Source organism: Agelaius tricolor, unplaced genomic scaffold (assembly GCF_023055355.1).
Source record: "Agelaius tricolor isolate 1412-34295 unplaced genomic scaffold, bAgeTri1.0.p SCAF_53, whole genome shotgun sequence".
Classification (NCBI taxonomy): Eukaryota; Metazoa; Chordata; class Aves; order Passeriformes; family Icteridae; genus Agelaius; species Agelaius tricolor.
Window position 1 is genome coordinate 1065792 of NW_027269313.1, and position 27985 is coordinate 1093776.

General features: G+C 41.1%; 1 protein-coding gene across 9 annotated transcripts; it reads right to left on the reverse strand.

Annotated features, from left to right (window-relative positions):
- Positions 1-84: 84 nt before the first annotated feature.
- Positions 85-27138, reverse strand: FSD1L (fibronectin type III and SPRY domain containing 1 like). Of its 9 annotated transcripts, none has more exons than XM_071455735.1 (14): positions 26959-27138; positions 21765-21860; positions 20779-20910; positions 20146-20247; positions 17656-17678; positions 14594-14715; positions 12767-12976; positions 12340-12438; positions 10904-11030; positions 9204-9236; positions 5978-6075; positions 5292-5543; positions 4863-4951; positions 85-3428 (listed from the first exon to the last, which is right to left on the reverse strand). In XM_071455735.1, exons 2-14 carry the CDS (start codon positions 21792-21794, stop codon positions 3309-3311), a joined length of 1437 nt encoding a protein of 478 aa, XP_071311836.1. In that variant the 5' UTR covers positions 21795-21860; positions 26959-27138; the 3' UTR covers positions 85-3308. The 9 variants fall into 9 exon arrangements, with proteins under 9 accessions (XP_071311836.1, XP_071311829.1, XP_071311828.1 ...); XM_071455728.1 differs by lacking the exon at positions 26959-27138 and adding an exon at positions 26417-26578 and having other exon boundaries at positions 5978-6072; XM_071455727.1 differs by lacking the exon at positions 26959-27138 and adding an exon at positions 26417-26578.
- Positions 27139-27985: the final 847 nt, after the last annotated feature.

Consider the following 27985-nt stretch of genomic DNA (forward strand, 5'->3'; position numbering starts at 1 on the left):
GTCCCTCACCCACCCCGAACCCCCAAAACCGCCCCAAATCCCCCCAAAACGAGGCGGAGGTAAAACGACAGAGAGACACACACGGGTTTGCAGATTTCTGTATTAGTACAAAACATCGCGTCACACACGGACGGCACCCGCCCCTGCTTCCCACTCCCCTCCATGGCGGGGGGATCCGGACTGGGAGCCCGCGGAGCGGCCCCAGGGATCATCGGGATCTGCCCCGAGGGAAAGCCAAGGGCAAGCTGGCCCTGCCGCAGGACATCCAAAGATAGCGACGCTGGGGCACGACAACAACACAAGTCACGGTCAGTGTCCATCCAACACCCCGCACGCCTCAAAATAAAAACACGGACAGGCCCAACACTCTCCCAGGTGGCTGCCCCAGTCTCCATCTGAAACGTGGGAGGGGTGAGGAAACGGGATTCGTACAAAAAAATCCCATTTTTGTGTACAAATAAGCTGCTTCGACTCTGCTTTTCCTGCATTTCTGAAAAATGAACCTGCCACCTCTGCCCTGCCTGTTTGGTATTTGCAGAAGCATTTATATCCCCAGATGGTGGTTTTTTTGTTTGTTTTTTTTTTTTTTTTTTTTTTGGTTTTGGTTTTTTTTTTTTTTTTAATCATCCTGTCTAACACTGACATCCCTAGCTGCAGTTAACACAGTTCTTAGTTCTCCACGGGACAATGGCAGCTATGCTCATCTGATGTATTAATACCTCAAGGAAAACCTTCAGTTTCTCAAAAGTCAGGCTTTCAGAGTTAAAATAACTTCTGAATACCAGCAGAAAGTACTTAAAAAGAAAGAAAAAAAGAAAAAAATTAAGCATCTCCTTTTGGTCATAGAGCAGAAAACTCCTGTTTTGCCACCATGCAGTATTGGCTCCAGAGTAAATAAGCCTGGTGGATTGAACTACAGACCTTCAAAAAAATCTGATCTACTGCTGAAGAGCCACCCCTCTCCAAATCCCCAAAAGTGGATTCCCAAAGGAAAAGGTAATTCCACAGGCTCCAGGCATCCCTGTCCAGCTGCAAGCACAAACCCTGCACCAGCTGCAACAAAAAGCATCACTGGGAGCAGTATGGTGTCGCTCATCTTCCTATGATGATGGGTGCTGGAGAGACACTAGTTCGGAAAAAAACAGTCTAAAAAAAAAAATATCTAAAGTGCTTAAGGCAATTCTTCATATCCCCATTTACAAAAGACAACTGGACTAAATGTTAGCAGCAAAAATTTGACATCTGTGCAAACTATTATATAACAAATCCATCTTTTTAAGGGTAAAATGCCACATGTTAAGGTTCACCTAGGACATGAATTAAACCCAAACTTGCAAGTCACAAGTCACAGTATGAAACACTTCCAAGCTATCCTCTAAACTAACTGTTAAAGGAAAATTACATTTTTACATTGGCGCATATCAAATTCACTTTGCAGGTTACACTACAACTTGCTAAAATGAGGAAAAAAAAACAAACAAAAAAAACCAACTGCATAATTTGAATGGTTTTGTGGAGGGCTGAATAATACTCATGGTTCTCACAACACATTAGCTGTTTGTAAACATCCCCTTTCTTTCCACAGAGGGAAATTTAAGAGGAACTGCAGCTGAACACCTATGATCAAAACAAGTGATGAGGATGAATGGTGATGAGGAGGTGCCAGTCTGTCCTGGTGCCTGGGGCACCATATCCCCGGACTAGAACTGGCTGCAAAACTGAGTTTGTAGCATTTATCCCCAAGAACTCCTAGTCAGGTGTCCATTGCAGTAAAATGGAGAGAGAAAAGGTTTTACACAGAGTACTTGCATAACAATAACATCTGCAGATAAATGTGTGAAGCAGATTCAAACACTGTTGACCAAGAACCACATCACTTCTGAGTATCTTTGTCCCAAAGCCCAAGCAACAGAACACGCAGAAGAAGGTACACTTAAACTGGGAGAACTAGTTTGTACTTTCCTCTGCAAAAAGAGATTACAAGTTCACAATGCAAATAATTAATATATGCTCAAGTTCCCGATACAAAATAAACATTTAGGGCTCAGCCAACCTGTCAACTTCATGATTCCTCAAGAAAAATAACACTTTCCAGAACAGGTAATTACATTTCCTTGCTAATTTTTAACTTTTTCACTGAACATCATAGCCAGTTTATTAGAAGGTGTCTCAAGGAATTTCTCCTTCTCTTGAGAAATTGTGATGGACAGAAAGGAGCCATTGGTAATATTGAGGTTTAACACGATTAGATGTTTATGGTTCTATGGGCTAAAGGATATACTGAAGGAAAATATATTGGCCTAGCAGCAAATGAGCCAAATCATTATGGACCGTGAATTTATAGCAGTTTTCAGGTGATACCAGAAAACAATCTTCATTAGGAAACACCTGATTCAAGAATGTACCTGAAAACTATTTATAGGCTCCTCGGCTTGATTAGAGGGAAAAAAGCAGATTAAAAAAGCCTGTAATAATCTAGTAATTCCCACTGACAAGCTGGGATTTTTCCACGAAGAATATAACATGATTTTTTTTTCTTTTTTTAGCTCTCCCATTACTATGAATCATTTGACTACTGTTTTACTAGGCTTGCAAATGGGGGTCAAGGCAGTGGAACATCTCTACGTAATTTTCTAATGTAATTAGAATGCAATTAATGTAATGGTGACAAACAGGCGCCAATATCAATACACATGGGTTTAAAAAGGAGTTACCCATGGAAAATAGGAAGATTTTATACCACTAGGGGGAATAATCACAGCCTGCTCTTACTGTCTCTTCATACCAGGCCCAGACATTCTTGTAATATCCTTCTGAAACCATGCTGCTGTGGTATTTTGCCAGGCTAGGCCAGCAAATCAGTCTGTTTTCAAAATGCATCTCAGAAATCACAAATTCTAATGGGAAGCCTAGTAATAATTAAATACATAGTTAAGTAATTTGCATTAGGAGAGCTAAAAAATTGTATTTGCTATATTCTTCATAGACGAATACTATTTATAACAAAATTAATATTCCAGGCTGTAACAAAATGCTTGAATACAGTATTAGAAAAGTAGATAGTAATAGCTCTTGGCTTTTTTCTTTTTTTTTTTTAATAGGCAACAGTTCAGCTTTCTGACATTTTTCTCAATTCCCAATACTGGTTCCTAACACTTTAGCCCCAAAACCTTTGCACTATCAGTACCTGGGCCCTAAACGGCAGAGGGTAGCAAACCCAGTAAAATCCAATGCTCACAAGCTTCTGTGAGTAATAGCTACACAGAGAAACAGAAACATTCAGCAAGAGAAATTTTAAACAGACATTACTAGGCAACATTATTTAGGCTGCTTGTTGAACCACCCAATCCATTTTCGCTCTTCTGAAGAGTTTTCACAGCACTTGGCACCTGCAATCCAGTCATCACTGTGAGCCCACCACACCAGATCTAGGGGGGAAAAGAAAAAAATCTGCATTATGGACCAAACACCTCTCTCTCCTCCCATCCCACAATTAACTAGCACAAATACAGCTGCGTGTCCTCTGTCACAGCCCTCTGTAAAATATTCCAATCACAGACAAGCTGATTTTTAAGTTCATGAAGTCTAAGATACTTCACATGTTGTGATTCATAACTAAGTTTATAACAAAGACCTAGCACTCAAATCACTTGCTCCTAACTAGAAAAATTCTTTGAAGGCAAATGTGCCAGCAGCAAATAAAGTGACAATGAAAAGCAACTCTCACTATGCTCCAGTGCCTTGAAGCAGTGCTTATTTTTGTCATGTCATGCTATAATTATGCCAGCATAAACATATTACAAGAAAAAAAAATTAAGAAGCTTCAGGGGCACAGGTGTCAGCAACTTCTATTCTGCACATGAAAGAATGCTGTATTTTCATTATTATAAATAAGCTTGAGAGCTGTAATTAAGTAGTTTGTCATTTTCACTGGTCCTGTTCAGTCAGTAAGGCTGTTGTCACTCTGAGGGGCTGACTATGTGAGGTGCAGAAGGACAGCCTGAATTTTGGCAAGCAACAGCTTCCCCAGATGACTTGGGAACTGAATTTACATGAGTCATCCTTTGCTGTGCTAAGGAATGGCTAACACATGTATCCCAGTGGTTCTGAAGCTGTTCTTTTCCCCCTGTGCTGAAAAGGATCAGCAAGGCAAATAAACAGCCATGAAAAAATCTAGACCTGTTAAAATCCCAGGCCTACACACCCTGCTCCCAAAGCACGATGCACTTGATGGCACCTTACAACACAGCTGAGGCCTCCCAAATTAGCTTAACTAATTACTTAAATAATTAAAGGAAAACTAATAGTAACTAATCTTTCCACTGTGTGTTTTGGGCAAGGTTTGAGCCTTCAACACTTCAGGAAGTTGCTGCCTATTATCTTAGGGCGACAAAAAAGGTTGTGCAGGGCACTGAACTGACTGGCAAGAAAATCCTATTGAGCTTTTAAAGATGTGAAAGGTGGAGACTTTATTTCCCACTGGAAAGCATCAGGAGCTGTTTTGTCCCATGACACCTGCTCTGATGGCTCAGAGCATCCTGGACTCCATCAATTCAGATCAGTTATTGTAGTGGACTCATCAGCCACTGCAATGTGCTGTTAATTTCATACACACAAATTTAATGACTTCTGTTTACACAGCTGAGACATCCAGGTGCAGAGTCCTGCTAGGGTGCCACTGTAAGCATACACAAAATCTAAAAGAGAACAGTTAAACACTTTTAAAAATTACTAGTCAGCCAAACAAAGTGTTTGGAGTTTCCTTCTTAAAAAAAAAAACAAAACAAAACAAAACAAAAACAAAAACAAACAATTAAAACTGAATTCAGTGCTAGAAATTGCAAGATTTTATAGATACTGACCATGAAGCCTGGTAGCAATGGTTGGGTAAACTTTGCTCTGAAGGTGTGTAGCAATGCCTTTGAGCTTGCATTATAAAATGAAAGCTGACCTAAGGGAGAGAGAAATACAGAGAACAAGTTGAAATTCAGCTTAAAGGTAGATCAAGATGCAGTTGCTGTTTAACTTGTACCAAAAAATTGATTCTTTTCCAGGACACACTAAGTGCAGCCCTCAAGAGTGAAAATTCACTATTTTCACTGAATTTCAGTAGCTCTGTCACACAGACAACTCTGTCATTTGGCATGACAAGCACTTAGGGCCTGTGTTGTCACGAAAGACTGGATCAGTCTGAAAGTAATGCACTTCCTCAGCCTTCCTCTCAGGACTGCTCCAGCTCAACAGAAATAGTAACTAACTCTTTTTACTAAATCTCCTAAGGAGAAATTTACCTCCATCAAAGTCACAGTACACTCCTATTCTGTCTGGGACAGGTATATCTAGAGTCTTTGCTTTATTGTTATGCTTTGCTGAGAAGGTGGTTTGCAGCCAGTTGTTGATATGGATGCACCAGCTGGAATTAGTCTTTCCCAGCTGGTCAAACTTCCCCGGGTTTCTGTATGTTACTCCCACGCTGTAGGATTTGCAGTCCTTCTGGGCTCTCACTTCCCAGTAATGCTGTCCACTTTCAACAGCAGTGTCTCCTAACAACAGAAATACATTTAATTACAACTCAGTGTAATTAATTACAACTGAGTGTACCTTACAGTGCTGCCTTCCTAACAGGCACCAGTGATGTCTTCTCTATTTCGTTTTAAGGCAAAGAAATCTGAACCATAAGGAACAAGAAAACTGTACAATAGAATAGAAATATAAAACAGAATAATAAGAGTGCATTTAGCTACACTCATTACAATGAGAAACATTTAACACCAATTTATGTTTAAAAGCCATGCATGCCAGTCACTAAGAGCTTTGTAATACAAAGCAGAGCTGAAAACACAAAATTCTGGTGTTACATGGACGAACTGCTCCAGGCAGGACAACGTTGAGTACACAGCCTTAAACAATAACAAACTTTCCCTCTGATTCTTGCCTGATCTGCCCTTTCCTAACAGAGCAAACAAGCTCAGCTCACCCAGCACTGTGTAGGATTCACCAGCAAAGCGATCCCGGCTGCCCCTCGCCGAGGCCCTTGGGCTGTTAGTAGATCTCTTGGGAGATGCCGTGTTGCTTCTGAAGGAGAGATCAACCACTCAAAACCTGGGCACGGCCACAGAAGTGCACACTCAGGTGTCCCTGAGCCCATCAGGTGCAAGAGACACACACAAAAACACTCTAGAAAGGACACATTAGTTGATGCCTCTAACAGCATGCATGCACAACAGCTGAGAGGGAAGAGGTGACAGAAGAAAACATACAGAATGTTGTAAAAGAACAAGTTCAGAGGCAGCTGAGAATGGAAACAGAGGGGGGGAAAAGCAGATGTGTGGCACATGGTTTGAATGAAACACTTTAAGATGGAGAATATTCTAATGAGTAATCAGTTGTATAAAAGAATTATTTTAACCTAATGAGGTTTTCAAACTTTTTTTAACCTCGGTTAGGCCCTCAGAAATAATTACCAATAATTTAACCATTAAACTGAGTGAGGGCTATTTGCAATATTCCTCAGCAGACAGAGAATCACATCTGCTTACTACTTTAAAAGGAATCAGTAGCAAAGAATTCTAACTTCTTAGAAATAGCTGTACAGTTTTATAGTTTAATTTCATTGACAAAAAACCCCAAAAAGTACAAAGTCAGTCTCTGAAATACACTTGAGAAGTAATTTTTAATTTCTCATCCTCTGGAGACTATCACACATTGGCCTTGGAAGAAATATCACCTACAGAAGAGTTTTCTCTCCAGCTGCTCCTTCAGCTACTATTTGCTAAAGCTACTTGCTACTTTTACGTCCATTAATACAGTGAAGTTCAGCTTGTTTTCTTTCCAATTCATTCCTTATTCTCAAAAACCACGTCCCTTTTTCCTACTATCACCACAAAAATAAAGTCACATGGGAATCAAAAGCTAAGGGATACTAAGCTGCCAGATGTAGGTATGCTAAAATCTAGCTCCTGACCAAGTTTTTTTATTCCATTTACAGAAGCCTACAAAAAAATCAGTGATGAAAAAGCTGTTTACTTGAGCATCACTATTTAGCATGTAACAGAAGACAACTATGATTCCAAACTGCTCACAAGAGATACACAAAGGGGTTTAGTGTACATTGTACAGGTGCACCACATCAAGTGCTTTTGGATTTTGTAAATATGGGGGATGCTGCAGTTTACTTACCAAAGGAAAAAGTTAGCAAGTGATAGCATGAAAAAAATAGCAAAGCCAAGAATTAAAGCATAATTTCAGAGGCAGGCACTCTGCAGATTCCAACCTGCTTCATGGGCATCAGATATTATCCACTCACATTCCCAACAAATGCTGCTGAAAATTTTCTATTAGACCTAGTACAAATGGGCTATGCAGAAAGCAATGTAGCAATGTGGCCATTTAGAGAATCACAATCAGAAAAATGGAGGCACTTTGTGAGAATTTTCACAAGGTTAAGAAAGCATTAAAAGCTTCTTGGTATCATTTACTTTGCTCAAGTCTGTAAATGGCCACTGCATGTGCTTTGTCCTCTCAAAATTTAATAGCCTTTATCAGTTCAGAAAATTACATTGACCATTTGACATAAAAGCTGCAAAAAACCAGTTGCTCAGGCTTTTTTTCCTCCACAGTGCTTACATCTCCCTTCCGATGGAAGGCAGCAAATTTCATAGCACAAATTCAGTTTTGTGCCTGTTTTTCAGTAGAGCACAGTCTTTATTAGCCAGTAACTGACACATTTCTTCCAATATTCAGTGGCCAGATATTCTTGTCTCATGGTTTAGAATTGTTGCCTGCAGTACTGCAATTAATCCAAACTTCCTCACCCATTTCAGAATATACTCCAATCAACATGCATTCTCTTCTGGAGAAGAAAGGTCAAGAAAGGAGATCAGAAATTGAGAGGCTTTTTTATGGTCCAATAAATGAAAGATAATTAAGAATTTTGTTGCCATTGCATATTCTCAACTCTTCAAAACTGCACATTTTTTGTTTAAAGTAACTATACTACAATTTTTTCCCCCACCTCCCATGGAGCCAGCTCCAAATTTCCCTTCTAACGCAGACATCCCACAGATGTTTTCAGGTGGGAATAAAAGCCTCCTACAAGAACCAAGCTCATCTAAATCCCCTGCTAAACAAGCTCAGAGATGCAAAATTGAACATGTGACCATGTCCTTCTAGCAAAGCAGAGACAAGAACTGGGGGAGTTCTCTACTGATAGCTACAAAGAGAGACCAAGGTGTAAAATTCCCTGAGCTGAGCAGGTAGGAGCATCTCCAAGACATTTTTTTAAACTTAATTTAGCACAAATTGCTATAATTTGTGTAGTAGAACAATTGAAACTGAATTACTTCAAGAGCTTATTTTGCTTTTTACAAAAGCTTTGCTTTACTTCTGATTTCAAATCAGAGATAGATCCACCTGATAGATTAATAACAGGGGACTAAAACCTGTAAGAAATTAGGATCCTGGGCATTTCTTTTGGTCCCACAACTTCTAAACCAGCAAAAGAAAGCAAGATATCAAAAACAGGAAAAGCAATTTCTTAAAAAGGTATTTTACTAAAAAAAACATTGAAAATATGTGAAACCAGAAAAAACACAACTGCACAAAGAATAGAATATTTTACCTTACTTTACATCTCAACAAAAAAAGATTTCTTAGTCAGACTCTTGGTTCTGCAATTGGAACGGCCATGAAGCTTCTAACATATGCTTCACCCTCTTCAAACATGTAAAAACACTTACTTCTTACCCTCTGATGTCTAGTAACACCTACAGCAGAAGTTCAGAAGCAAAGAGGTTTCTGAGGTTCAGAAATAAGCACCAAAAATATTTTAAAGTTCTCAGAAAGGAGATCTTTATCATATTTGTAAAAAATTTGCCAAAGGGTTAAGAAAGCATCAATATGGCTCTAAGTAACAGGGATCTTTGGATCAACATTAAAATACACGATGCCCTTCCAGCCATTGCAAATCAAGTTTCATACACATTAGGATGGAATCCTTCCAGAAAGACTCTCTTCCAGTCACTGGAGAATATATCATCTCTATGAATCCAAATTAAACTGCAAAATAACTTCTAAATGCACATGTGCACTGTTACTGATAAAGGCTATTAGATTTGTTTCTCATGACATCAAGCAAAGGAAAGTAGCACAGATTCCCAACAAAACTAGGTGCTAGATCCTAGGAATAAGAGGTACATTATCACCTTCTATTGCTCTTCAGCAGAGGATTCTGGCCACTGTCGACAGAAATAAGTAGTCATTAAAGAACTGTTCTATCACTACAGTAAATTATCCCCCAGTTTTAAAATGCAAATAGAAGTTACTCTATCACACTTTGGGCAATATATGCCTGTGGAGAATATATTTGTTCATAAATTATCTCAAACTATGTGACTATGGAAATGAACCGTGCCTGAGGGAGTAGCCATTTCTGTGGACCCAATCCCACAGAGCATTCCCAAAGCCCAAGAGGTGAGGCACAGACTGGGAGTGGGGATGTGGGCTCTGCACAGACCCAGCTGAACACCAGACTCACAGCCCTCCAGGTGAGGGAAATCCACACAGCAGGACAGGCTGGGGGACACCCAAGGGAAGAACTCTGCAGAAAAGCCACTGAGAGTTTGGGAAGTAGAAGCTGAGAACAACAGTGCCCTGTGCCGTCCTGGCAGAGGTGGACAGCCACACCCAGCCTGTAGCCCCAGCACAGTGACCAGGAGCCCAAGGCAAGTGACTTCTCCTGTCCTTTTGGCACCTGTGTCCAGGTCTGGGGTCCTCAAATTTACACCCTGACATAGCAGAGCAAGTCTGTGGAGAGCCAACACCACAGTTAAGGTCTGGGGCACAGAAAGACAATGGGGATTGCTCTGCCTGAGGAAGACAAGAACCAGTTGCTGTCTTTAATGAGGTTAGCAGGAAGGAGAGCAGAGAAGATCAAGCCAGGCTGTCCTCACAGGGGTCAGATGGCTGAGAAGCACCTGGGAGTCACTGCACCACAGGGGATTCCAGTCAGGTACCAGGATATTCCTCCCCTCCCATAAAAGTGGCCTGGAACAGAGGGCTAGGAAGTTAAAACATTCCACATCCACATATTCTTCATCCTTGGAAATATTCAAGGCTCAGCCACAATAGGCAGAGTTAAACATTCTTCCAACAGTGTTTATCCAATGACTCAGAACAGCAGACATCTAACAAACCTACCAAGCACTCTGCTGAAGTTAAGTGCTCTTCCTGGATGAAATCAGTATGTTTAGAGCTGCCACATCCACAATAGTTATGTTTCATTATCCGTTACCTTTTGCTGTCTCTTTTGTTTTATTGGCACTTTTTCCCTCCTCCAATGAGAGTTTGAGATAAATTCAGACATCACCTATATACAGTACCAGTTTTATTTAACTTCCTCTTTCTCAAAAAGGCAAGGCAGTCAGCTCTTCCCTTATTTTTTTATAGTAGAAATGCTGTCTATTGACAGAATTGACCTGCAACACTAGTAAACACAGAATTACATCAGCTGCCTGTTCACATTTACCTTATCTACTGCCCTGGCCTTATGTGGCAAAGTTTCGGTACCAGGAGAAGAAGAAGCCATAGAGGAGGTGAGTGAGCTGGTGAGTAGCCAAGGTCAGTCCATCACAACTACACCTTAGCTCAGTACACTGAATGATACCCTAACAAATGCATTTTTAAAATAAAGAAATATTATTTAACAATTATGACACAATTCTAGCCTCTGCATCAGTGTGGCAGAGGAAGGGAAATAAAAAAATTAAAATTTCTTCCAGAGAAACATTTCTGAATGAAAATTCCTCTCATGTCCCACTGTCCCCAAGTTCTATAATTCACCCCTGCCCTCCTTCCTTTAACTGCCAGATGAGATATGCCAGAAACTTACAAACAGAGTTATTACCTGTTTTTATTTTCCTTCCCTTTTATTTTTTCTTGGCCTTTGCCTCCAGTAGGATCCCATTCAACGTAGGTGTCTTCAACTTTCAGGTTCAGATGAGATGAAGTACTGTCCAAACTGAAGACAAATGCTGGTCAAGACAAAAGAGAAAACAGTGAAATGGTATAATGGTTATTCAGAGAAATGATAGAAGCAGTAGTAAAATTGTCCCAGAGTTTTATTGAGCATAATGAAAATTTGATTCCAGTCTGACACTTGGAATCAAAAAAACTAATACAACAGACTGAATTTCCTAAATATATTTACAGACTGTTATATAAACATCCTGATGTCATCAGATATTACAGTTTGACCCTGAAAGAACATATATTTGAGATTTTTAAGAGCTCCAAAATGCACAAGTGTAAACAACAGACAGGTTAAGCATATGGACAAGGAAATTGATTTTCTCTGGGTTGATTATTAAAGAAAGTGACCTAAGTGCTCACCCAGGAATAATGAAAATAATATGGGAAGCATGGTAACTGCCTGGACAATCAAAACCAGAATTACTTTTCTGGTACTGGACTAGGGAATTATGTGGCTATTAAACAGACACTATGTCTCTGACAATGACTGTTGCTTAAGAGTATTAAAATAATTATAGAAAAGTTACCAGGATGCCCATCAGCTCATTCAAATTCTATACAGTTTTATTCTTACAAAATAACATTCAAAAGGAAGAGAATTTATACTTGTATATATTATATAGTTTATACCAGTCATTTTGCCCTTTATACCAGGCCTGGATGTAAATCAAACCTCAGGATCACTCTCTCACCTTAATAGCCAAGATTTGTGTTCTGTCACAAAACATCCCTTCCAAGAAATTTCTCTTTCAGTTTATTCACAGAATGTTAGGAAGCCACTCTAACAATTCTCAGATCAACTAACATCACGACTGTACACCTTAGGCAATTGGAAGCTGCCAGCTTTTTAAATATTGACAGTGAAGAGAAACTGCAGCTACAAAGTCAAGAAAACCCTTTCCAGCAACTTCTATTTACAGAATCCTGTCTGCACTAATAACAGGATAATCACACCAACTGTTTAGATGCCCAAAGAGTCACCCACAACATTCATCCTTCTTCTTGCTGTATGTTGGCATCATGCAGCAGCACATGGGACTGTCACTCCACGGTTCAAAGCAACCAATGCCAAGCTTTTGGAGAAAGTGACACTAACTGCCCCATTTTTTTCAGGGTCTGGATGCCAAAAGGGCAGCTCTGTGCCAATAAGCTTCTTAATCCTTTACAGTTGTTTCTCCTTCCACTTAGGAAGTGTTTCAGCAGGGCTCATGCAGAAGCAAACTGAGCATAACAGGTTCATGTATGAAGGCAAAGAAGTTTAAGTGCAGGATTTTCACCACAGATAAGGTTCAGGAGTTTCTCAAACTTTACCTTTGGTTTCCAGAGTCACGGGGTCGGAGTATTCACCTGCCACAGCTTTGTTGCAAGCCTGTACTCTAAGGTTCATGTATTTTGTATCAAATCTCAGACCTACAAAGCAAATGTTTACAAACTTGAAGTTGTGTTCATTACTGATGACTCCTACAAGACTAAGATCTACCCCCATGTAGCTGCCTTTCATTTATCTCAATCTGCAAAAAACATGCCTGAATGCTAGTGTGAACTTCATTTAACACACAACTTTTGATAGAACCTCAGAGTCAAAATAAAAGACAGAACTGTTATTGTACAAAGCACCCGTGACTGATGTGCTATAATGGCAGCTTCATTACATGCAGAAAAATGGGCATTTTGCAAAACTTACAAGCATAAAGAGTTATATCAGTATTCTTGGGTTTCAAGTATAAAAAACCTTTACCTGATAAGGTGTACTGAGTAGCTTTAATGTAGTCAACCAGCTCCCAATGCTGCTCCCCTTTTAGTCGAGGGAGCCCATCAAAGTTGGTCTTCCTATACTCCAGCACAAAATGATCAATTCTGCTGTCCTCCTCAGGCATTCTCCACGATATGGTTATGCAGTTGTCAGCAACCAGACAAGCTGCTACATCTATCTCTGGAGCTTTAGGGACTGCAGAAGGACAAGCACACAGGTCAGTTTGAAAAAGAGAAGGCTAGAGTAGAGTGGATTTAAAAATATGAACCTACAGGAAGAACACCAAGAAGCAAACTTCTGCTTCTATGTCTGTGGAAGGTAAGTTCAGCTGCACCCCTCACACAGCATCACCTATAATTATTTTCATCACTACAGACACTAATATTTTGCACTAGTTTCTCTTCAGTTACCCAGTTTTCCTTTCTTTTCACCCCTTTGCCTTGAAAGGAGGGGGAAATAGTTCCTAAGGTCCACTAAAGACTGCAGTTTTGTTTATAGGCAACAGAATTCTACTTCCATGAAATCAAAGAGGACTTAAGTCTGTGGAAAAAAAGTTTTGAAAAATAAGGCATTTACATACTATTTGTAGAGTCTAAAGGACATGCAAGGAAGACTTTTGCTGCAGGAAATGAAAAAGAAGTTTTATTGTTTTCATTTTGAACTTTTGGTGTCTGAGTAATTTGGAAGCACAGCACTACAGTAGAAAAAGCAAGACTGATATCCAGTCAATTTTCCTGTTAACAAATCAGAGGCCTATTTCAAATTCCTATATATTTAACAAGGAAAAATGTATAAAAGTCACACTAAATAATACCTTTATATAGATGCAAAACTTTTCTCACACATGCTGTTAGATCTTTGCACTCCCAGTGCTGTTAAACACATCCATTGTGAAATCCAGGACAGTGATTGACACGCAGAGTCCAAGACTAGAAGGTGAATTTCTGCCTGGACACTGCCAGATGACCACTAGGAATAACACTGGTCATTTACTACACCTGCTACCACATACTGTATCTGCAACACATGGGGCAGAAATGAAAACTGATGCTGCCAAGTCCTTAACAGATTTGGATTAGTGACCTAGAGACGAAACAACTTTACATCTCTGCCAGCAGTGCTCTTGTCAATATATTCTCAGTAACAGCCAAGGGCAAAGTGTTTTAAATTGGAAAGCAATAGGATTAAAAAGGCATGAAAGATACACACTGGTCTAATGCACCCAAGTTTGCTATCAAACAGGAACAGATGGATTAATACACAATTTGTAATATGGAAGTATCACTGTATAGTGGACTGTCCCTCACCTGTATTTCAGACTATGTCACCCCTCCTGTAAGCAATGTGTAAATTTACAGTTTCACACGTAACACTCCTGCACATGAACAGGACTTTGGGGTGTCACTCAGAATCAAGCTGGCATGGACAGTCCTAAGAAACCTCAGGTAACTTCACAGAGTACAGAGGAACTGACAGCTCATGAAAAAACATGGTCCAGAAGACTCACTCTCACTTCTGAAACCAAAGCTGTTTTCCAAAAGGGTGCCTTGTGTAGAAATTAACACAATAAAACTAGGAAACTGTCATCCTCAAGGTATCCAATTTAACACACAATGAATAAGAATGAATTTAGGTACTCTGAAAAATTTGCTAATTAGGGTGCGAGAGGTGCAATTTTCAGAGTTTAGCTACTCTGAAAATTTTGCTAATTAGGGTGCAAGAGGTGCAATTTTCTTTTGTTTGGTTGGTTTAAATGTAGCAAGCTGTTGCAAGCTGTAGCAACAAAATAAACTCACTGGATATGGTTTTTACCTGGCAAAAACTTCACAGCTTGTAGCATCCTCTTTTCCAAGGCAAAGTCCACCATCATATGAGTCATACTGTCACTGACTTTTGGTTTCAGAGAGAGGCGGAATGCTGAAGCCACTGTGACGCTGAAGCCAAGAAAGCAGCATTAGCAAAATGTATTTCCCATTGTCAAGTCCTACATCCCATTTTCCAAAACAGCAGACAATCTGTATCACTGACGTCAAACCACCGATCAAAGGTTAGAACATTTTTCTAACACATAATTGTTTACCATTTAGCACACTCAAAATAGAAAGTTTTGCTAATGTGACTGGCTCAGAATAATGGTGTGAGCTACCAGCTGTTCCATATTACTAAGCAAATAAGTACCAAGGAGATGACTAGAGATGAGTTTAAAACTCTCAACTAGTGACAAAAAAACCTGGATAAGAAATAAAACAAAATTCACATCACTTGACGTAAATCCAGCAAGTATGAAAAGTTTGAAGTAGTGAAGACTCAGGATCATGTTTATGCATTTCTAAACAAGATGATGATGATGATACTGTATCTATCTATTACCTTATCAGGGGATTAAGAGATTTTTCAAGCTGTGAATTAGAACATGCAAGCACCAGACCAATTTTACAATATATACTAAACACTGAAGGACCTTAATTCAACAAAGGAAATGCAGGGTCCTGCAGCTGGGCAGGAATAACCCCCAGCACCAGCACAACCAGCTCTGCAGGTCCTGGGGGACAAAGAGCTGTCCCTGAGCCAGCAGAGTGTCCTGGGGACAAGGAGGCCAAGGGGATCCTGGAGTGCCCTTGGGAGGGCATTGCCAGCAGGTCAGGGAGGGATCCTGCCCCTCTGCCCCTCTGGAGGCACCTCTGGAGGGCCTCCAGAACTCTGGATCCTCAGGACAGGAGGGACACAGAGCTCCTGGAGAGGGGCCAGCCAAGGCTGTGGGGGTGAGGAAGGGCCTGGGGCATCTCCCTCACCAGGAAAGGCTGGGGGAGCTGGGGCTGCTCAGCCTGGAGAGGAGCCCCAGCTGAGAGGGGCCTCAGCCCTGGGTGTCCCTGTCTGCAGGGAGGGACAGAGCAGGGCCCAGGCTCTGCTCTGTAGGGACAATGGGACAAGAGGAGTGGGCAGGGACAGATCCCAGGAAGGTCCACCTGGACATGAGGCAGAACTCCTTCCCTGGGCAGTGACCAAGCCCTGAACAGACTGCAAGAGAGGCTGTGGAGTTTCTCTTCACTGGAAATATTCCAGAACCTGGACACAGCCCTGTGCCACGTGCTCTGGGGTCACCCTGCTGGAGCAGGGACATTAGGGGAGATGACCCACTGTGGTCCCTTCCAACCTGACCCATCCTGGGATTCTGTGAAGCACAGCTCTCATTTTCACTCCTGAAATCTTAGCTGAATACTATTATGAATGCTCCCAAGACATTTTTGTACTCCAACTACACTACCAAAAAATCCCAATAAAAAACAAGACTCATGTAATTTTCTAACTCTGAAGATACCAAGCCATGAAGCAGATTTTGAGTAACATTGATTCAGACAGCAGAGAGATCCCAGCCCCTCCTTTAAAAAAAAGACTCAACTACAAAGTAATATATATGTCACAAAAGTCAACTGCCAAGACCTGAATCCATTTTACACCCACTGATGTGTGGCACCTTTAGAACAACTAATACATATTCCTTCCTGCACTCCACCAGTATGTAAGAGAGGTTGTATGCTAACCACAGATACATCAAAGAACACTGAAAGACAAAAAATCTGGTAGTGTGGAAGGAAGAGGAAATGTCAAGTTTAATATCAAAGATATATGCAAGTCAGGAGTTTTGGGGTATGAGACAATTATGAGACTGAGCTGAACATCACGAAGGACAATTCAATTGATTTCCCAAGAAAAAGCTCACGCTCTGAAATTCAGCATGGGCTGCCTAGCACATCAGTGCTCAGCCAGATGGGTAGAGAAAATCTCCTCTTAAGGAAGAATAATCCTCTCATTAGCAGCAAGAGAACACCAGGGAACAGTGGGCTTCAGACAACTTTTTAACTTCTGCTCAAACACCAGTCTTGGACAGAGAACCCCAAAAGATGTGGTGATAATTTCAAATTTCAGGATAATTTCAAGAAACCAGAAGAGGATACTTATTACTGACAAAAAATACTAAAGAGTCCCATCACTGACACTATCCACTCTCCCTCTGATCTCTTAAGGATACTATATCTTTACCTCTGGAAAAGCAAAGATTAAATTAAACTCTAACAATTACTCATTTTACTCCAAAGTTCAGAGAATTTAGTAAATCGGAGCCTTCAGTGAAAACCCTGAACATTGAAAGCCAACCTATTTGGTCCAAAAAGGCAACAGCATCCTGTGAGCTGCTTCTCAAAATATTATGTACATCTCAAAATATTATGTACAGAAGCTCTTCTGAACCAAAAGGTCATACTCTTGGAATAGAGTTAACATTCTTCCAAGTGAAGAAAATGGCCTTAGTATTGATTTTGAAACAGCCAAGTTTTGCTTTTTAAACAATTGTTCAAAGAAAAGCTACCAGAAATAATTTCATGGTACTAGTGTCACCAGAAGTATTTAAACAGCTACAAGACTTTTTACATTTTGAAGAAAAATTAGCTAGCAAAAGTCTTTAAGTACTTGAAAAACAAAAAAACCAACAAGATTCTCTCACAACTAAAAGGGGCAGAGTCAGCTTGAAACATCATTAAATTGCAGCCATGAGGTATTAATAGTAAGTTTATTAACAATAATAATTAATGATATACATATATATTCAAATACAATAATTGCAGCAGCGGCTGAGGCAGAGCTCCATTTCCCTGCATCAAAAATATCTTTTCATTTAAAGTTACAGAAAGCCAGGAAAAACCATACTACATGAGCAGCACGGAAGTTTGTTGTTCCCTCTCAGAAGCTGTGATAACTAACACTAAGAAAAGAGTCAATGAATTTGATTAAAGCTGACTATGGCCCTTTTGCAGTCAATGCATTTTCAAGGATAAGATTAATTCAAAGACACAAAAGTGATAGATTTTGTACTGTACCTATCTTTGATCTGTCTGGCAGCCTTGATGCATGTCAGGGAGAAGAGAGAGAAAGAAGTTAGTATTTCCATGCAAGTATCAATGGCAGTAACATGCAAGAAGGCCAAGAACAATCTCTGCTGCATTGCTCAGATTTGAAGTTCAAAATGAGTTTAACATTTTCCTCAAAACAAACTGCCCTGTGAAGCATGTTAATAGCATGGGTTAGCACAGCAACACTGTAACATCTGGTGGGAAAAAAAACTGATTTCCAGAACCACACCAAACCAATTCCAAATTACGCAACTTTCTGAGTGTGACTTTGTATTTTCAGATTTCTCTTAATCAGTTAGATTTACTCTCCATGGCTTTTTAAAAGAGCTACAGAACCAAGCCATTAACATTTAACTGCCATGGTATTTTCTGTGAAACTAAGTGCTTATTTGTGGCATTAACCATGCCTGACTTGCTGAACTACACACCCTGGATGGATGCCCTGAGCAATAAGAAAAAACAGGACTTAGTCTAACTTTTGCTCCAAAAGCTAGAAAGTGTTGCTGGAAAAGTATCATTAAACTCTCTCTGTATATCGGCATTCAAAAATAACAGCAAGTAGCTCTTCTCAAATAATAGGACTGAAGCAGATGCAGAAGTGATGACATTTAAAAGACAAATATCAAGGGGTATGTTGAAAGACAAAAATCTCTCTCCTTCACCAAAAGGAGCTGCAAACCTAAGACAAAAGATTATTGCTGAAGTAGTGAGGGCTTGGTTGTGTCTGATGAAGCCTTACTTCAACACTGCTCCTTGATCCAGTTGCTCATTCAGCTGAATTATTTTCCCTTTCAAAGAGACAAGAATCATCAGGCAGATTCCCTGAGTTTGAAGTAAAAAGTAGAGAACTTCCCAATTTTTCACTAAATACAAATCTCATTGAGAAAAATAAATAGGAAATCAGGCTGTCCCTGCTACAAAATTGCTTATATATTCCCAAAATGGGAAGCAGGAGAAAACCAAACCAAGTGTTTAGAAATAATTTAGCTTAAGGTGTAGCTTTGCTTTACCTCAAAACAAAGTTACTGTAGGAATTACTGACTGATTTTCCTACATGGCATAAAACAGAGATACTTCCCAACAAAATCTCTGGGTTTCACCTCCATGTCTTGTAAAATATGAGATAGCCAGGACTCAATATCTTCTGCAAGACACTTCCAGCTTAACTTCACTGACTTTATTTTGTTCCAGGCTACTGGCAGAGCAGGATCAGCCCATCCCACAGGAGCTGCCCAGCAGTGTCTGATCACATCCTACCTAAACACTGAATCCTCCTGCAATTTGCCACTTATGTTCTTTTGACTTCCAGGTAAATCAACTCCAAGAATAAAGCCACAAAAATATAACATAGGGAAAAAAAATTAAAATAATCTTATGCTAGTTGCTCCTGAACTGATTTACTGGAATATCTAGGGAAAATTTGTGAATGTACAAGAGTCAGGGCTTGAGATGCCCCTTCAGGAACATTGGCTACTCGTATCAGGAGAGCAATACATTTAGCTGCCTAATAGCCAAGGCAATATTACCTTAAAATGTCATCCCCAAGTGCACAAGTGTAATACCAGTATCAAATCCTACATATTAGAGCTCACTGAATTGGATTTCAGTATCTTAATCTTCAGACTCCAAATCTGAAGAGGTTTTCCCCCAGCAAATGTTCAGACAGCTTTCCTTGGTGTGTTTGATTAGAAAAAAAAAAGCATTAGAGAAATCTGAAATAGAACAACTTCCAAGAAAGTCAAAGCTACATTTTGCACAGAGTTCAAGAGCCAAATTAATGTTTTGCTACAAGGCAGGAAGGACAGCTCCAGCTGAAGAAAAACACTGTTTAGGAATTGGTGCTCTTAGAGGCAAATAAATCAAAGCTAACACCCAGAAAGCACGACAGCACACAAACATGCAGCCAAAGGTAAAACTGACACAGGAAGACAGCTTTCCCCCTCACTCTTTTAAACTGATTTGTGTCCTTGTTCCCGTTAAAATGTACAGAGAAAAAAAAAGTAATTGAGCCTTGGATTTGGCGTGGCTGATCCCACTGCTACCAGCAGGATTACTGTAGCAAGCAGGACTGTACTGATTCAGTGGATATGGGGAACTGTTGCCTGAATTTGCAAGTATATTCTTCCAGTTAGATACATGTTATTTCACCCTCCCTTTCTGGGGTGATTGTGCCAGTTTGCTTAACAATGACAGTTGTCCAGGAGAAGGCACTGTATTCCCTTCCCGTCACCCTAAACAAGAAAAAAAACAACTTGTTTTATCAGAAATTGCATAAAAATTCAGGACTATGATGTTTAACTTGGCTTTTCAGCAGAGCAGTATTTTTATATGCCTGTCTATCCTCACTCTAAGTACAGCTGGTAAGTTTACAGTGTCCAGGAGAGTAATGCAAAGGACATTTCAAATTGCGACAGATGTCAACACCTGTCTCACACACATCCAGTCAATGTTTTCTACCTCTAAGAGTTCCACGGGGTTCTTTATGTCCAGCGACTGCACAGCAAGTTCCAGCAGCTCTTCTGAGCTCTCCAGGGCACGGCTGCACTGGCTCAGCTGATCCTGGAGCAAAAACAGAAAGAATAATGTGATGTATTCCCACCAAAACAGCAGTTTGTGAGGCACCAGTCCTAGGAATTTAACAGATTTGTTATGCATTTGTGACAACTTATTCCCTTATATAACCAAGGCCCCTGACAATGCCCTCACTTCACTGTGCTTGACGAGTGCACAGTGATACTTGGCACATCCCACAACTCCAAGGGGGTGAAAGCTGAAGTCTGACTTAAAAGCCAGATTTAATTTCAATGTCCTCTTTCCCCCAGCTTCAGGGTTTCAGAAAGCAGAGAAATAAACACTTATATTCATGTGCACTACAATTTCTATTTACAGGACTGCACTTCATCATTGAATGACTGTGTAGCAATAGCCTTGAAAAAGATGGTGACTTTACCAGCTCTGGAACTGTCACAAGACAATCCTGAAAATCAATATTGCTGTGTAACAAATGGGGATAGCATAACAGGAACAGAGGAAGCTTTAACGTGCTTCTTTGCAGCTGCAAAATTTTTTCAGAAGGAGTTATTTATCTACCTGCAGAGCTTGAATTTTACGAGCTTCTTCTTGCTGAATAGTGTTGGCCATGCTCCCCTTCATCTCATGTAGGACCGAGTACAGACCATCAAACTCCTCATCCAGCTCACTGATGGCATTAGAGGAGTTTACCTGAGAGGAGAATTGAAAATGCTGTTTACACTGGAAATAATGCCAAGAAACAGAAGGTCACAGAATTCCCTATACACGTTTTGCCATGACCACTGGATACCTTGTGACTGCTTCTCAGCTTATCAAAAAGGGAAAAAATATTAGGAATGATCTAACAGTCTCCTAACTTGCACAAAACCAGCACACTTTGGCAACTTTGTTCCATGCCAAAAGCCTTGATTTTCCTCACACAATTGTATATGGATTGCTAGATGTTTGGAAGGAGGATGTTGCCCAGTTCCAAATAAAAATATTTCATTTAATGCTAAAAACTGCACTCAAGAAGGCAGTTTAAAGATTTTCTGGATAATTTCCATTTCTGCAGCCAACCTGACTCAGCTTTAGGATGAAACAACTTTTGGCTGATTGACAGGCTGAAGGAACCTAAACCTCATCCTCATGCAGATGATCTAACAAAATCTAACTCTAAACTTGAGCCCAACAATTTGAAACTGGTGAAAATAGAAAGAACTTTCTCTCAAGTATCATCTTCCAGTCTGCCAAACAGAGCAGAAATCTCAAAATACAAACTATTTCCCATTAATGGGGGACTCAGATCTTGCATCAGATTAAAGATTATCTTTCCCACACAAAGGAGGTTCTACAAAGCCTCTTCACACAAAATGCAAGGCCACCACACCTGTCATCTAGAGACAGACTTAAAAAATAAAATGTTTTTCTATCTAGTTCCAACATGAAGATGTATTTTGAACTGGATTGTCACAGCCCATCCCTTAGACACTACACAGAGTTTGAGACTAACAAAAGTGCAAAGGTGCCCCCCTCTCAGATACAAGCTATGAACCTTAAAATACCTGGACATTTGATATTGTATGGTTCAGCATGTCAATGAAGTTGTGAATTTCATCATTTTTGTTCACTAGAGTACTGACAATCCTTTGCAGAGTCTCCTAGAATTACAAAAAAACAAGTGAGAGAAGTCATAAAAAATCGTCTTGCAATTTTTTTTTCTCAAATCATCACCATTTAAACATGGATGAAAATTCATCACAGACATTCCAGCTGCAGCAAATTCAGTTCTGACAGGATCAGAAAAGGCATTTTTCCAGTTCAGTGAAAGAACATTAAACCTCTAGGAAGCATTCCACCAAATTAAAGATCTCCAGGTGTTAGTCTGAGAGAAATCAAGAACCTGCTTTAAGATACCCCACTGATTGACATGTTTTTCTACATAAGTGACCTGCACCAAAATACTCACTGGCACCACAGCTTCTCCAGACGACAAAACTGGTGCTTGTGCAGCCAAACAGAGAACCAATAAAGAAAATTTTTAAAGCTGGTAAAAGGAAACCTAGAAGAAAAGCTGAGATCTCCTTGTGTCAAAAGAAGCTACTGTGAAATAACCACACTGACAGTTTATTCTACACGCAGAATAAATCTGTAAAAGTGATTTGTAAACTTATTCTACAAGTGGGAAAGTATTTTGGGTGAGTAATTTCTATATTCCAATTAAAAGTGACCTCAAAGAGAAAAGCTTACTAATAGCAGGGAAAGAAAACCAAGGTTATTTCAGTGATGTGCACTCCAGCGGTTCAAAAAGCAGTAGATTCAGCTTACAAAACACATACCAAGCCAGAAAAACTATTAAAGTACATCAGAACTTATTTTAAATTAAATAAGACCACCAAGTCTAATTTTGTTGAGCAGCTAGTCACATAGTCTAAGAATTGGACAAAAACACATCAATCCTTGGTATGTAATAAAATTAAGTCAAGTTGTATTGTTCAAGAATTTTAAGTAAAGTTGTATCATTAAAGCATATCAGGATATGTAAGCAAAAATAAAGGATAACATGAGGAGTTAAATAAGAATTTTCTGTAGTTTAACTCAGGCTGGCTGATAAGAAGTTTTAGAAGCAAATCTAACTTTAAAAAGACAAGTAAACATTGTATTCATTAATACATTATTAATCAGCTGATCCAGAGTTTCAAATGCTCATCTTAATGTTGTTACTTGATAAAATTTAGAAAACCAAGGCACAGGGAGATAACACCTTGGAAACAGCCAGACCACCAAAAGTCCCTCCCAGAAGCAGTTTCTCAATGACCATGTCCTACACAGACCACATTCGTTTGCTAAAACCAAGAAAAATGTTTTATTGTTTCACAGCACCCACAGTGAACCTCAACACTACACCAGATTTAAAGAACTCCTCCACTAGCCCTAAGCTGTGCTCCTTCCTCTTTCCCCCGACACCTCCCCGGGCAGTTGCCAACAAATCTGCAATGAGATATTTATGGGTCCTCCAGCCCCTGCCTGTTTAATAGTGCCATACTCAGGAAGTTAAACCACAAGTAGAATTAACAAATTTTAGTGCTTTTACCACAGGTGTCGGATGGTGTTGCACACAGAGGTAACAGAACAGACAGCAGTGACTCAGGTCTGGGCTCTGGAGGAACAGAAACAAGACCTTGGCTTCTCACAGAAAACAGAGGCACAGAAAATCTTGACCACTTCATTACCGAGCCTGCTCCGAGCCTGGCGAAAACTGAGCATTGTTTGAAGGCAGTTTTGTACGCATCAGAATGCCAGATGAATAGCCATTGTCCAGCCAGCGGCTTCTGCATTCACCACTGACCAGAGGCAATTGTTTCCACAGGCCAGATAGCCTGGAGATAAGCCTTAGATCCTATGAGCACAACTGTCAATTTGGATGAACGCGGAAAACCCACAATCCTCTTTCAGCGCGGATCTTAGGGCTTACTCAGCCGCAGCACATGGGGGAAAAGTGTTCTTGTGTGCAGTGCTGAACAGTGCTGCTCGATTTTATAGCTACGTCCTGGTTAAAGGGGAGTACCTACATGTGAGGAACATTTAAAAGGCCTTCACACAGCCAAACGCACGGCAGCAACTGCAACCCAGCTGTTAAAGAAGGTTTTCACCTAAAGTTCCAGTTAGCTGACTAAATGTGGGTTGGTATTGCCTCCTTTTAAGTAAGCTAGCAATTTCTCTGTTACGAAACTCAACCAGGTTTGGTGAAAATTTAATGAGTTTGAATGCTCTTTAAAAGCATCCACTACACTAGAGAGAATTTTTCTAAAACACCAATGCACAAGCCACCAGAACAACAAAGGCAGCTTTTAGGAGCCACTATCTTACTCTATTTTCCAACATAATTTTCTCTTCACTAATAAGCAATAAATAGACTTCCTTCCAGACATACCGTACATGCCAAATTAAAAACATGCTCCAATATTTCCATTTCTTCCTTTAAGGGGAATTTATGAAAAGCCAATCTAATTTAATGGAAAAAAGGCTTCTAGAAAATTCCAATGTAAGCAGCAGATGAGGCCTAGGTTCTAATCATTTTATAGAAGAATTTCAACAGCACTAAGCCCAGTAAAATTTCTTGTTATTTCTGCACTGAAGGACATTTAATTCAACTGCCCACTGATGAATGCATTTCACAGAATTTGCAATTCTGTATTTCAGAGAATTCTCTTACAACCAATTTCCTTTGAGCTTTCTCTCTGACCTCCCTATGTGAGGTCAGTTTCAAATGGATTTTCAAAGCATTATGAAATGTTTATTACAGAGGTAATTTTTGCTGCTGCCAGAGAGCCTCATGATGCTTTTCCCTTTTGTGTCCTAATTTTCCTCTCTGAATCTGATGCACTTAGCTAGGGCAAAAAAGAAAAACAACCCAAACATGCCACTGGAAAAGCAAGAGCGTGGATGAGCAAAGGATGAAGAGTATAAAAGGATAGGAAAAATAAAAGGAAGCCCTACAACATGTAGTTTGTAGTCTTGCCAGGTGGATAAAAACAGAATACCCACCTTTCAAAGTGAGTAACTAACACGACATGGCACCTCTCGAAACAGACAGGCACCTCATAAAAACTAAACTTTGATAAATTCAACAATCACAGCAATGCTGCATTAGAAGCAAGTTACAAAGTTGCCCAAGATCATACTGATGGCTCAGGAGCTGACTGCAGGCAGAACAGCTTCTGAAACAGTCCTGGCTCTAGGACAAAATCATAAGACATTATAACCTTCATATCCAGATCAAATTTCAAGGAGGTCATGCTTACTTAGCTTCCATTAATTTAAACTCCTGCACTTGTCAACACAGTGAGGCTGCCAGAGTTTGAAGAATTTCATACAGCACAGGTGACATTACCAAATTAACTCTTGGCAGAGAAGCTACTGTAAAACACAAGATCCACTGCAGTTTTACTGCTGCATTCAGAACCTCTGGGATTCAAATATGATCAATGACCCCACTCAGAAACATCCACCTGGAGGACACACAACAGGGCACTCCTCATTTACGCTTCCCCCAGAGGGACAAATCTCACACAGAGCAGGCAGACAGACCCAAACTGACAGTTTCTAGCAGAAACACAGCTTTTATGGCATTTCATCACATCTCACACTCCAAAGCACACCTTCAGAGACATCAGCATAAATACGATTTATGTAAAGTAAGTTATACGGAATTACGGTGTTTTGTGATTCAGGGTGTTGCTTGCTCGGGATGAGGAGCTGGATTTGCTGAAGGTTTGGGCTGCCAGCTGTGAACTCACAGCAAGCTCTGTATCTGACTGGGATACAGTTAATTTCCTCAGTAACTTCCCAGTAAATCCTACAGCGCTGGGGCTTGGCTTTCGCAAGAGAAAACCACTGTGAATTTCTGTAATTTACAGTAAATTTCAGATCTGTCAATTTCATTATCAGCACCACATTTCAGATCTGTCAATTTCATTACCAGGACCAAATTACTCAGCCCACACACACACAGACCCGTTCCCAAGGCGAGGAAAGCACGGCATCCACAGAACACAGAGGATGCCCTTCTGCACTGAGGAAATGGAAGCCAAGAGGCTGAGCCACAACTTTCTGCACAGCAATATCTGTTCAGGAAAGCCCCAGCGCTTGGGTGGGCGCATCTCTGCCTTTCAGTGAGATCCCCGAGGGATCTGATGGCAAGAAATGGAAGGAAGGAATTACAGGGCAGCAACCACAGCGGAAAAAAAAAAAAAAAAACCAAAAAAACCAATCCCCAACAAAACCCTTTTATGCATTAGTTCCCTTCAACACTAGATGACATCAACGGCACACAGAAGGGCTTACGCACGCACCATAATTACTTATGACAGGAATACACAGAATGAAAGAGCTCGACAACCGCTGCAGCACGTCATTCCAGAACGGCGGAACAGCCAGGGCTGGAAAACATCAACCCAATCCCTGCGGCAGAGCAGGCTCACACCATAATGTCTCCAGAAGGAGGGAGCCACACCCAGAGGGAAGCGGACTCGGGATCCCCCACAACCACCAGCAGCATCCCCGCACCGCGCCGCTGCCCTCCCGCACCGCGCCTCTTCCCAGGCCGAGCGCCGGGAAGCGCCGGGAAAACGCCGGGGAAGCGCCGGGGAAGCGCCGGGGAAACGCCCCTCCGGCCTCCCGTGCGGCCCGCAGCCCCTGCCCCGCGGGGACTCACCCGCTCCTCGTCCATGTCTGCGGCTCGGCTCGGCTCGGCTCGGCGCGGCCGGGCCGGCGGAGCGGGGCCGCGAGGAGCGGGGCCGCGCTCCCGGCGCCGCCGCTCCCGCGGGATGAGCGCCCGCGCGCCCCGCCCCGCCCGGCGCGCACCGAGCCTGCGCGCGCCTGCGCGGCCGCCCGCAGCCCCCGCGCCGCGGGTTCGAGCCCCAGTACCGGCCCCGGCGATGGGCGGGGGCTGCGCTGCTCCGCTCGCCCTGAGAAAACGTCTCGTAAATTCATACCGATATCGCTGTACCAGCACCTCCAATCCACACCAATATCCCCAAACCATCCGTACCTCCAATCCATACTGACATCTCTAGTCCATACCAGCACCTCCAATGCATATAAATACCTCCAATCCCTATCAATATCCCCAATCCATACCAATACCTCCAATCCATACAAATACCTCCAATCCATATAAATACCTCCAATCCATACAAAAACCTCCAAATTCGTCTTGGTGGTGCCCACTGGCATAAACTCAACACCAGAACTTACCCCTCAGTTTTCCCACTGAGGATGGCAAGGCACTGGTCAGCTCACCCACCAACATTTCTTTTGCTAGGAAAATTAATCTGTAAACACCAGAGGTTTCTGTCCAAAAAGGAGACAGAGGAGTCTTTTTACTTTATTCAAATAAAGGGAGAGGCCATGGGGCATTCCCCTGGGATCTCTCAAATTTTTGGAGGATGCAGCCTCCTTTTATCTCAGTTTCCTGGCCACCCTTCCCCTCTCTCTTTCCCCATTGGCTGAGATACTTGAGAGGCACGGACTTCTCAATAACCTGATTCTAGAGATTTCCCTCAAATGTACAACCCTCCCATTTCATTTTTAATTCTTATGCAATTCAGGGGTTTTTCTTCCCCATTCTTTCTTGCATTTTTCAATGTATAATTTCTTTTACCAGCAAACCTAAAGGTTATTTGTAAAAGCAAATATCTTTTTCCATTCATCAATCAGAGGAATCATTCCCATTGTTTCTTTTATGTCCCAGTGCTGCTTTTATCCACCAGCAGACCCACAGCTTGTTTGTAAAGACAAATCTGCCATTCCTCCCACTTTGAATCTCCCCCAGCAAGTCTTTGTCAGAGAAGCTGCTTCTGACCTGGGGTCTTGGTGGCTGTTGTGTAACAGGGCAATACGGAGACTTTGTGGGCGTTTATTCCTTTCATTACCTGTCATTTTTTTGTTTAAAAGGAAATGAAAAAGAGTGGATGCATCCAACAGTGTATTTTTCATGCCCAAATATAGCATGGATTTTAAGGGGGTGCCATAATCGTGCAACCGAAGGAATAATGATGCGTAAGTGCAGGAAATTATTTAGAGGTGAAGGAGGAGACCTAAAGATAATAACTGTGACATAGAAATGTTCTGTCAAAATTCGTGGAGAACCATTAAACACAGGAAACAGTGATAGCTGTGAAAGAAATTACTGTGCAATGCAGCTTACCTGAGCTCAGCGCTTGAAATGCTCATGCCCTAAGTAACCAAGAGCTTTGGAAGTTGCCTAGGAGACCCTCTGATA